Source organism: Lupinus angustifolius, unplaced genomic scaffold (genome assembly GCF_001865875.1).
Source record: "Lupinus angustifolius cultivar Tanjil unplaced genomic scaffold, LupAngTanjil_v1.0 Scaffold_19_68, whole genome shotgun sequence".
Classification (NCBI taxonomy): domain Eukaryota; kingdom Viridiplantae; phylum Streptophyta; class Magnoliopsida; order Fabales; family Fabaceae; genus Lupinus; species Lupinus angustifolius.
This window is the reverse complement of record NW_017719356.1, coordinates 1-12,557: the sequence shown is the minus strand read 5'-3', so window position 1 is coordinate 12,557 and position 12,557 is coordinate 1. Positions and strand designations below refer to the sequence as shown.

The 12,557-nt window shown below is 27.6% G+C and overlaps 1 protein-coding gene across 1 annotated transcript; it reads right to left on the bottom strand.

The window, feature by feature from the left end:
* Positions 1–4,546: 4,546 nt before the first annotated feature.
* Positions 4,547–7,066, bottom strand: LOC109338226 (UNC93-like protein 1). The gene is made up of 3 exons (XM_019575413.1): positions 6,650–7,066; positions 5,413–6,286; positions 4,547–4,894 (listed from the first exon to the last, which is right to left on the bottom strand). Exons 1-3 carry the CDS (start codon positions 6,936–6,938, stop codon positions 4,660–4,662), a joined length of 1,398 nt encoding a protein of 465 aa, XP_019430958.1. The 5' UTR covers positions 6,939–7,066; the 3' UTR covers positions 4,547–4,659.
* Positions 7,067–12,557: the final 5,491 nt, after the last annotated feature.

The window sequence follows — 12,557 nt, the reverse complement described above, 5'->3', positions numbered from 1 at the left end:
GTCTTTTTGTAAAAATTAAATAATGTGAAGGGCAAAATAGGAAATAGAAATTACACCATGGTGGAAGTTACACCATGTTTTGCCTTTATATATAGTATAGATATGAATATATAACGTGTGTAAATGCTTCAGATATTAAACTTCTAATATTGTTAATGTGTTAACTATCTGTAATTTATTACACATTATTATTACAATTTGAATATATAACGTGATCAAAATAATGCTTATTATTATTATTACATATTATTATAATATGAATATATAACGTGTATAAATGCTTCAGTTATTACAATATGAATATATAACGTGTGTAAATGCTTCAAATATTAAACTTCCAATATTGTTAACGTGTTAGCAATCAGTAATTTATTACACATTATTATTACAATTTTATTATATAACGTGTTCAAAATATTAAATGCATATTATTATTATAATCTGAATATATAACGTGTGTAAATATTTTAAATATTAAACTTCCAATATTGTTAATGTGTTAACTATCTGTAATACATTATTATTACAATTTGAATATATAACGTGATCAAAATAATGCTTATTATTATTATTACATATTATTATAATATGAATATATAACGTGTATAAATGTTTCAGATATTAAACTTCCAATATTGTTAACGTGTTAACTATCAATATTTTTCTCATCAATAACTTACATTACACATTTTAATCATCATGCATGATTTATCCATCAAACACATTAACTATCAATATTTTTCCATTAATGATTTACATTAAATATTAACTATCAATAATTTCTCATCAATAACTTACATTACATATTTTAACCTGAATACACATCACGTTACACATTCCATTACAGAAATTGGGAATAATGATAATAATTGCATTTAAAAAGGTTGATGTGCTTAAAATATTAAACTTCCTGATAATTGATAATTGATAATTGCATATGAAAAGTTAACATTTTCAAAATAGTATAAAACTAAAGCTATTCAATGTTGGTAACGGTATCAAATTATTAGCATTCATACATTTATACTAACAACAAATTAATGCCAATAATAACTCATACATTTAAGATATTTGTTGCAATGTTCAATATCTAAATTTGAGAATTATTTGAATACAAAAGTATCTACTTTATATATATACAAAAGTATCTACTTTTATATATATAATCTACTTATTATATATATAAAATTAAAATTGCAAAGTTAGGAAGACATGTATAATTGAATCTGTTTAATTACTTTCTCACCCTTTACTTAATATTAAACTTTTACCATTACACATATAACTTACAAATTCTTTAACATGTATATTTTAAAGAGAAAAATAAAGAAGAAATAAGGAAGTCATACAATCATACAATGTATATATATGCAGTTATTACAAATTCAATCTGTAACCAACCCAAATATAACAATTTGTTTAATATAAAAAGTATCTACATACACATATTATATTAAAATTTAAATAGCAAAGTTAAGAAGACATGCACAATTGAATTCGTTTAATTACTAAAATAGCAAAGTTAAAAAGACATGCATAATTGAATCCATTTACTTACTTTCTCACCTTTTTAATATTAAACTTTTAGTATTATTAAGCATATAAATTTACATATTATTTAACATATTTTTTTAATTTTTTAAAGAGAGAAATAAAGAGGAAAATAGGAAGTCATACAAATATATACTACATTATTAAAGAAGAAAATAGGAAGTCATACAAATATATACTACATTATAGATTCATTGTGTAACCACCCCAAATAATATAATATAAACGTTTCTAACACTTTGATTGTTTGAAACCTACCTAAGGTGGTTACCTATTAGCTTTAGCTTAGCTAATACACTAAACATTAGAATTGACATATAAATAGTTACAGATTCATTGTGTAACCACCCAAATAATATAATATAAACGTTTCTAACACTTTGATTGTTTGAAACCTATCTAAGGTGGTTACCTATTAGTTTTAGCTTAGCTAATACACTAAACATTAGAATTGACATATAAATGAGTACACATTGTTATTTTGGTAGAACAACTAAGTAAAAAAATTGAGTATGACAGAAAATTTGGATAGAAGTGAGCAGCATAAAAAATCAGCTTCACAAACAAGGATCAAAAGAAAATTAATTATGCAAGAAAAACGAAATGCAAGACAATGTCAAAATTCAGGTATTATTCCATTTTTAAAGCTTATTATACAGTTTCGAAATGTATACTAAAATATAACATACATCATATTTGTTAACCCAAATTTAATAAAATAGGTATAGCCTCTAACATTGACAATCACAACAAACAATATGACAATGAATCCAATGACATGTTTGTGTCTACATGTAATATGTTTACTCAACCAAGTGATATCCAGTATCATTCACAAAATAGAAGGAGTTCAATACAAATTTCGTATGCCAATGTCAATTTGTTGAATAAGTTCTCTAAGCTCCAGCAAAAGGACAAACACAACAATCACACCCCTAACATGTCATGTTCTTACATCAATACATCCACATCTACAAAGACAATGTTGCAGCATTTGAAGCCGGGTACACATACTATTAACATTATTTTTGTTTAATAATATTGATGATGTAACAAATGTTTGTATATCTATGTAATTTATAGATGTCACCCACAGTAATTCAGAGGTTGATGAAACATGTGTAAGTCATATTCCTAATATGTCCACAAAACAAAGTTCAGGTATTTTACAAATAGTTTTTATTTACTAAATATTCCTATATAATTTACAGTGTTTGTTTCATTTATATGATATTTTGATATTGGTAACCTTTCATATGTATACAAAACTGTTATACATGACAATTTAAAAAGGTTATCAGTTCTAGCATTGAGTTAGAGTTGTGGTATGTATTTTTTTGGGAGCATAGAGTTTCTGTTTTCCTATAAGATAGAAGATTAAAATTTAAATGAGAAAAGTTTAAGATATATGTTTGAGATTTTTTTAATACAAAAGTATCTACCTATAGATATTAAATTAAAATTGCAAAGTTAGGAAGATATGTATAATTGAATTTGTTTAATTATTTTCTCACCCTTTAATTAATATTAAACTTTTAGCATTACACATACAATATACAAATTCTTTAACATGTATTTTTTAAATAGAAAAATAAAGAAGAAATAATGAAGTCCTACAAACATACACTACATATATGCTTTGGTAGTTAGAAACTCACTTAATGTGGTTACTTATTAGCTAATAGACTAAAGTTAGAATTGACATATAAATGAGTACACATTATTATTTTGGTAGAACAACTAAGTAAAAAATTGGCAGACTCATTTGAGTACTCCAAGCACTGGAGAGTTATTCTATTTAAGAATGATGTTAACTTCCGTCAAGGGACCATGTAATTACGAAGACATTAGGACTGTCAACAATGTGATTTATCCAACTTTCAGAGATGCATGTTTTGCTATGGGCTTTCTTGATGATCAAGTGGAATAGCATCATTATTATTGCCAGGGGGAAGGACAACTCACTCCAAGTTGGTAATACCAGTTCCTACACTTGAAAGCTCTACATGCAACATTCATCAAGGGAGTGAACTGGCATAGTTATTAAAACAAACACCTAATATTCTAATTACAGGTTTGATTCATGAACAACTAATTCATACAAAAACAACTAATTCTTTCATACCATTTCTAATTACAGGTTTGATTCATGAACATAAAATCAAACAATATATGTGGCTTTGATATACTTCAGGTATAATTATGGTCTACTCCTCAAATATTGTGTTTAAAATATTTATGAAATATTTTGCGTGTAATATTCATCATATATGTATATGATCATCTATTACATTTTACATAAAACCAATGTATCAATACTTATCTTCTTATATATACATATGTATTTATACATATATATGTTCCTAAATTAAATTCATATATTAATTATTCTAATCATGCGTACAAATCATCTGCCCCGGTAGTTAGTGTGAGATAATTTAATGTATCAGAATAGTTTTGGATAAGATGTATGTATGCCAGTAACTTTCAGGCTCAGCAAAATTAAAAGGAAAAAACGCACTTGGAGATTTTGATTTCGTTTTAAAGTTAATTCAATAATTTATAGATGAAATTTCATTACAATTGTAAGAGATCAATGAGATTTTTAAGTTTATTTTTAAGGCTGGATGAAATTTCAATATAATTTTATTGAACCAGACTCCTCTCCAGGTAAATCTGACTGAATTTTATCATCGCTAGGAGGAAGAGTTTTACCACTTGTAATATTCTTATCATTCCACCCTTAATATAATAAAATAATATGTGTAATAGTTTAATTTAACATGTGAAACATGTATTACACATGTTACACTTTCATTGTAAAATGACACTCCAAATATTTAAAGGACAACACCTGATTTTTGGTACATTTTTAACCCCACTCCATATACTGATATTATACACAATAAAATGATGTATGATTTACCGAAAGTGTAAAAAATACTTACATTTACGATTTAAAAAACCTTTACACTATCAGTGTATACATGTTAAATCAAACCTTTTTATCTGATCACTTTGGACTTTGAACAATGATAACAATGAAAAGTAAAAGACAACAAAAAGAAGACAATGATTTCTATTGAATTTCTACACAATTAGATATCATCATTGGTTAAAGTCATTATCAGCTGAAGAAGGAGCAACTTGTTTAACAGGTTCCTCTTCAGAACCATTGTTGTCTTTCACAGCTCTCAGGACCAGAACCAACATTAAAGGGTAGCTTACTGTAGTGAGCACCACATTCACAATCAACTGGTTCAAAGGAGATACACTGTGGTTATCAATTTGCCAAGCTACTGCTGCTCCTGCACTCTGTATGCCTTTATAGAACCCGACATACCTGTATAAATCGCGACCATAATTCATTTCGAAATTCAGAATATGATATCTATATAGACAATTAACTAGACCTTTTCATTGTGCAAAAGCAACAACTTATAAATGAAAAAACATGTGATACATGTTATACTTATTTTGGAAAACAATAATACAAGTACCTAAAGAACAACAATGTAGTTTTGTCCTTAGAGAAAGGCTTGTTACACAGGCTTTTGTACATGCCTTCTTACAGCTCTATAAAGATGGCAGAATCAGAATGCACACAGTAAAACTATGCAGAGACATAATGTGATGTGTATAATAGTGTGTTGATAGTTGTATTTAAACAATTATAAGTGGAAAATCTTTCCGACACATCCAATTATGCAAAGAAATAGATGGGACAAATTACAGTTAATTGTAAAAATTGTGTAAATGTGAGGTGATCAATATATGTAAATGCTTATGAGTAGCATTCATCTTTGTAAACAGAAAAGTTAAATCAAATGACTAAGAAAGATTTTGCTATGTACTAATTACCTGCTAAGAATCTCAGAATCATTAGCCAATGCTCCAATAACCCAGTAGACCATGCTCTGGAACATGGCATCCAGTAACCCAAAACTGAAATACAACAGAAAGGGACCGGCATAGTGAGAACTCGAGTCCTTAAAATCCAAAGTCTCATGTCCATTGCGCTGAATCTGGTTAGCAATTGCACCAACCCATATAGAAGATCCAAGAACAGCAACAACACAAATTCCTACTAGCCCTCTCTTCCTTCTGCTCTTAAAACTAAAATCCATCACATACCCAATCCCAACAGAGCCTAACATTTGTGCACCCCAATAGAACACATTATTGAACCCTCTAGTCCTCAAAGTGAACTGTGTCTTATTCACATGATTGAACTGGTAAGTGTAAAAGAAATTGCTAGACCAAGCAGCAGGAACCATTATAAGCATTTTCCAATTATAGAACAACTTAAGAATCTCAATGAACTCAGTGACCACATTTGAGTACAAGATATTTGTACACCTAGTACCATCATTACGAACAACCTTACTAGCCGGCAAAATAGACAGTGACAAAACTGCCCCTAATGCCATAAAAGCCATGAAACCTATGTATGTTCCATCATTAACAGTAGCAGCACCACTGCCACTATGGTAGTTCAAAATGAAGGGAATTAAGCCACCAATAACACCTCCCAAGTTGAAAATGCTCCAGAAAATTGAGATATAAGTGCCTTTCCGATTCACCGGAGGGTATGATGTCATAATAGCACCTTGTGCAGCCCATAGTAGACCAGCTCCTATGCCAAGAATGCCACCAGCAATTATGGCAAAGGTTTGGTGTTGGTGATGGTTATAGTATAGGAAAGAACCTGAATAAAGAACATAGGTGGAACAACCTACAAGAGGAAAATATTTATTATAAAAAAAATGAAAGGTTCATTATTTTTCTGTTTTTTTGCTGCATTATCATGAAGAACATGATTAAAATGTTAATCCAGCCTGTAGGTAGCCCTTCCGTGGCATAACTCAACATTGAAAGAGACATCAATTGTTAGAACTTAAACACATGAGTAGAAACCCAAAAAACAAATCTATTATGTGAGAGAGCTTTATGGCTTAAATATCACGTTGAATTTGCTATTCTATTCAGTCGCTCACCTTGAATTTGCTATTTTATTCAATGTGGTACTCCTAACATAAAACATTTTCAACAGAGAAATAACATGTTCAAATATTGACTTTCATATGCTAAAACTCACCTGCAAAAAGTGTGAGATGGGGTCCTAGGATGTTGTAGATGCCACCACCAAGGATGCCAAAAATTGCAAAGAAAGTGTATAAGGCAGTGAGAGAGTTGTTGGAAGCAGTGGCATTGACTTGGCCACCACCACCCATGCCAGAGAGGGCATTGAACATACCAGGGCAACAAAAACACACCAACCCAATAAGGATAACTTGAACAAAAGGTGAATTGTATCTGAAAATGGAAGAACTTTTGGCTTTTTCAGAGTTTTGGTTGCCTGATTCTACATTTCCAATGGAACCCATTTTTCTAATGGTTAAAAAGATTAGAAATTTGGTATTAGATTATGTACTAGCTCTCTTTTTCTCTCCCTCTCCGTGTATGTGAAAGGTAGAGAGTTTTTTTTGGTATAACCAATATATGAACTAATACATGACTGCTCCTATCGATCTCACGAATTGAACTTTAATTTTTTTGGACTATCTTACACCACTTTGTTGGTGGTAGGGAGTGAAAGAGAGAGATTGAGATTGGAATGAAAGTAATGAGAGAAATTATTAAGGGGGAGAGTGATAAAGGTAAGGGATGATGAATTGGTGGGAGGTGGCATTCATGATATATGACAAATTAGGAGTAAATTGACTAAATTCTGCGTGTGTTTATACACCCAAGTATATGGTAAGCATGAATCTCTGTCTCTGAAAGGGAACTTAATCATTATTATTTTACCTTAAAAACAATGCCATGTAGGGCAGGATTCTTCAGATTTTATAATTCCTATCACGAACCAAGATGGTTTTCTTTTTGGTTAATTTTGATAGATGTTATTCTTCCACCTGAAGACAATTTTAAATGGATTATGCTTGTTCCGAAAAACTAACTTTTTATAGTATTAATTTTTCCGACTATTTAATAACTTTTTATAGTATTAATTTTTCCCACTATTTAATAAGGAATTAATCACTTTTACAATAGATGAGTGGTTTTTCTGATAAGTATGAGTGTATGACTATAGGACTTGACCTTTTGGTCTGTTGAAGGATATACTATTAAATCAATCAATTTAATATATATACATCGATAATGTAAATATTTTTTATACTGTGGGCAAATTATCCACCATTGATTTGTTAATCACCATTAATTCTCAAACAAAAGTAATACAAATCAATGATAAATAATATGCTGATAATATAAAAAACTTTATACTATCGGTGCATAAATTTTAAACTCTAAATTAATACATTGTTTATATATGATTTATAAATCATTACTAAGTATTATTTTGTTATACATATTATCTTCTTAATAATGAAAAATTACCATTTGTGTGGGTAAGAGAATAAAATATTTTCTTACCATAAAAATAATTTATCTCTTTAAATCTACATATTGTTTAATATATGTTTTATTTTTATTTTAAAATATATTATAAAAATAAAAAAATAAAACACATGTCAAATAATGAATAATTTTAAGAAGATAAATCATCTCTTAGAACACATATATACTTTATTCTCATTTATTAAATATTAAGAACAGGGTGCAAGCTTATTTCCACCCAATTGCTGGTTACTGGTTAATTATGTGGAATACCTCTCTCTTACATGTAAGTCAACAAAATTGGCTGGAAGTTTGAAAAACTAAAAATGTATAAAAGATATTATTACATGTGACTTAAATTAGTTGTTTTAAATATTTTTATGATTATTTTATGGGCCACTTGTCCACTTTAGTACCCATCTATATTACTTTAACATACATTAGAAATATTTTAATAAAAAATTGGATTTTGTATTTTTAATCATAAATTAATTGAAATCTGCAAATATAAATGTATATTCTATATAATTAAACTAATTGAAATCAAATTTATATCAACAACGTCACAATTGGGAAAAGTTATTATTTTTCCATATAAAAGTTATTATTTTTCCATATTATATCAAAAGTTACCTTTTGTTTTGTTTCATTATTACCTTTGATTTGATTTGTGAGCAGAAAAGGTTAATTTTAATCAATGTTTTGAAACATGAGTTATGTATCAATCCCGAAGATATCATGAATAAGGTCTAATTTAATTGTTTACATTACTCGATTGAATTAAACAATATCATTATATCATATATAATTATATATATATAAATAAATAATTAAAATTTTAATATGCACTCATCATATGTCCTATACCTAAATATTGCATGCATGACTTCGTATGAGTTTATGAGATTCAATTTAAATATGAGGAAAAGATCTATACCTATCTTATAGAAAGTTATTTACATTATTATTATATTATTTATCGCTCAATTTTAATTATCATTAATTTTAATAAAAGTAATAGTAAATAAAAAGTAAATGATAGACTGATTATATATAATTTTTTTTCCGAACAGACAAATATTCCACTTTTAAAAATTCACCCCAATCTGTTGTGCAAAGAATCCATGTGAATCTGAACGGGATTAAGCGATAAGACTGATGTAGTACAACAATAAGGATTTTTTTACATTGGCTCACTAACCAATCTATATTTGTATACTAGCAAGTTACCGTGCATCAGCACGGGGCAATACTTCTTTACTGTGAGATTGATAACACATATTACATATATATTTATATGGTTAAGAAACACATCTTACTCATATTGTTAAGAACACACATGTCGCATAGCTAAAAACACACATGTTATCTGTACATTCGCATTACTAAGAAAACACATGTTACTCATGCATTCGTATAGTTAAAACACACGTATTACTCATACATTTACATTATCAAGAATATACATCTTACATGTATATTTGCATTATTAAAATAAATATTTTAAAATTTATAGAAAATGAAATGATTTTTTCAATTTTAAATACGATTTTTTAATGAAAAATGGAAATCAAATCATTATGCTATATGAGTTTTTTTATTATGAATATATTTAAAAGTTATAAAAAACTTTAATTTGGAATTTGATTTTTTTTAATTATAATAGAGAAAAATTAAAATTCAAAGAATCTGAAATATTACAATTCAGTTGGAAAAGTGTCACAAAACTTTGATGAGGTGAAAAATACAATTATTCTTAGATTAATGGTAAACATTAAATTATATACATAGATTAATGTAAAGAAATAGTTTGAATGTGAAAAATGATTTCAATATCATCTAATGTTTAGTGTCTATTGCGTTTTAACATAATAATAATCAAACGTTAATTAGTATTAAATTATTAACATATAAAAAGTAAAGATAATGTGAGAAAGTACATAATAACAACATAGAATATTTTAGGAGGGAAAAAATGTAAGATGAAAATGGCATGTAGATGAAGGAAAAATGTGATGAGGAAATGACATGTGGCATAAATGAGTTTTTTTTTATTTTGTAATTAATAATATAAAACATTTTAGGAGGAGAAAATGTAAGAAGGAGATAACGTTTTTATTTTTTTATTAGATTGTTAATAAATAGATAGATTATTAATTCGATTGCTGTTGTCAACATTGAAATTTCATGCCTGACTGAGAAGTCTTCTAACTCATTTAGAAACAGGCAAATAATGATTCAACCTTGTCGTTTCCATCATATCTTTCTTTTTCTTCTGTCAAGTAGGGCATGAGGGGAATCTGCTGCAATTACTGCTACTTTGTCTTTCTGCCGAAAACTTTGACCCACCCGCATGGAAACATGTTACTTAATCTATAATATGTGTCAATTTTTTTAATAAAAATGTTAAATTATAACTCAAGCCTATTTAACTTCATACGTTAACAACGATACTGGTCCGGGGAATTACCAAAAATTTCAAAAGAAATTAGTTTCTTATCCAAAAAGTTAAAAAATAAGTACAAAAAAATTAAACAAATAAAAATGTCTAATTACATTATATTTTATATTATACTATTTAAATATAATTAATACTATTATATATGAAATGTGAATATAAAAATGTAATTCAATTATTATTAGACATGTCAATTTAAAAACAATTTTGATAGTTTAGAGATGACAAAATTATCTAGAATATATGATTCATCCAAATTCATATATTAAAGTTAATAAATTTAAATAGATATAATTTAGTAAATTTTTTTAATAATGGATGAATTGTATCTTATCCAATGAATATATATGAATTTAACACTTTGGAGTTTGGATGGATACACAATTCATCCAAGAAAAATAAACACTTAGAAATAATGACATTTACTTTTTAATTTCTTTCATTATTTTAACACTCACTTTTTTGTATATATTTCTCATTCTCTCTTTAATTTTTTTTGTTAAATTAAATTCTTATATTCTAGTAGCATCTCATCATATGATGGTAAGATAAATAATAGAACATGTAGAAGTTATAGATATCAATAGTTTGTTCTTAGATACATGAAATATAAATATTTGTTAAAACTCATAGAACCTTAAAAGATGAGAAGGTTGCAAAAATAAAGTAATTAAAAAAATGTTTCTTACAAAATTTCAAACACGATTTTTTAAATAAGTGATTTTGAAAAAAATGATTTATTGAAAAGAGAGTTTTAAAATGATGATTTCATTTAAAAATATTTTTAGTTTCAACTAAAAATCAATTATTTATCCATGGAATCCATTAAAATAAATTTTTAGATAAATTTCGATCCATTCATTAAGTTTGAAAAAGGATCAATAAATGATATTCATACAACATAATAGAGTATTGAACATACTTTACATATCAAATCAAACTTTTAAATAAACGGAGCACCAATTTTAACATTTTTTTAAATAGTTAAATAAGTCAAATTAATGAGAGTACGTATTATGCAATTGATAATTTAATGCTATACCTTATTGGGGAAAATCTAATATGTATGGTTTCCATATAATCTGAATAAGTGATAGGTATTTGTTTGAAGGTAAAATTAAATTACTCTAGATACCTACTCAATACTTTTAGAGTTTAATTTTTTTATATAGTCATTATTTATTCATCATGTATATATATTACTTTATTTTAAAACTAAAAAATTAATAATGATTAATACATAAATGATGTGTAAATATTATAAAAACTCTTCTATTATTTGTGCATAAATATTAAATTATGAGAAAAAATATATACACCAATAATGTATAAGTTTTTATATAATATTATTGTATCATTCATCATTCATATTTTTTGGTACTATTAATGAGTCAATGATATACTCTCACCTTTTTGGATAAAAAACTAACCTCTTTTGGATGCGTAGTTGCCCCTCCCAATAAGTGTCACTCATAGGGATGAAACTCTTGATGTAACACCGCGAATTTTACTACCTTGAAAATATATGTTTTTATTAATTATGTTTTCGAAAATGAATTTCTGGGAATTTTCGGTAAAGAATTAGACGAAACTCTAGTTGAGTTTTAGTCTTGTAATTCTATTTCCAACTTGGTGGTAAATTTTCATGATTTTCGGAGACAGTCAGTTTCGGACCGCTGTCGGGGCCGAATCTCACCCAGTACGGCTCAAAAAGTGGTTTTTGAGTTCCGTAACTCGGAATCGAATTTCGATTGCGCCGTTGGCTTCGTAATCACATTTCGAGTCAAGATAGACCCTGAGTTGGTCCATAACTATTTTCTAAAATATTTTCACTCGGAATGCCGAAATTCGAAGTTCCAACCGTAAAGTAAAATCGGGCGATCATTTTTGGCTACTCGATCATGGTTTTAATCGCGCACATTTCACCGAAGTCGTCGCGTCGCATGAGTCACATCACAAAATCTACCTACTAAATCTTATAGATTTCACTCATTAATGCCTTGATTTAGTACCTCAAAATCACTCAACAAATCCTCTCACTCCAACATCATTAGACACATCACCTATGCTAGTCTAAATCTACTTACTTTGCATTAAATTTTATGATTTGATGAGGGTGAGGCTCTCCTATAAATATCTCACC

What these genes read in the sequence shown, in the direction of transcription:
- LOC109338226 (XM_019575413.1), bottom strand. Translation starts at nt 6,938, where the DNA reads ATGGGTTCCATTGGAAATGTAGAATCAGGCAACCAAAACTCTGAAAAA. An exon ending in CCATCTCACACTTTTTGCAG is followed by an intron (nt 6,287 to 6,649) that starts GTGAGTTTTAGC and finishes TTCCTCTTGTAG; the next exon opens with GTTGTTCCACCTATGTTCTT. An exon ending in GATTCTGAGATTCTTAGCAG is followed by an intron (nt 4,895 to 5,412) that starts GTAATTAGTACA and finishes CGATTTATACAG; the next exon opens with GTATGTCGGGTTCTATAAAG.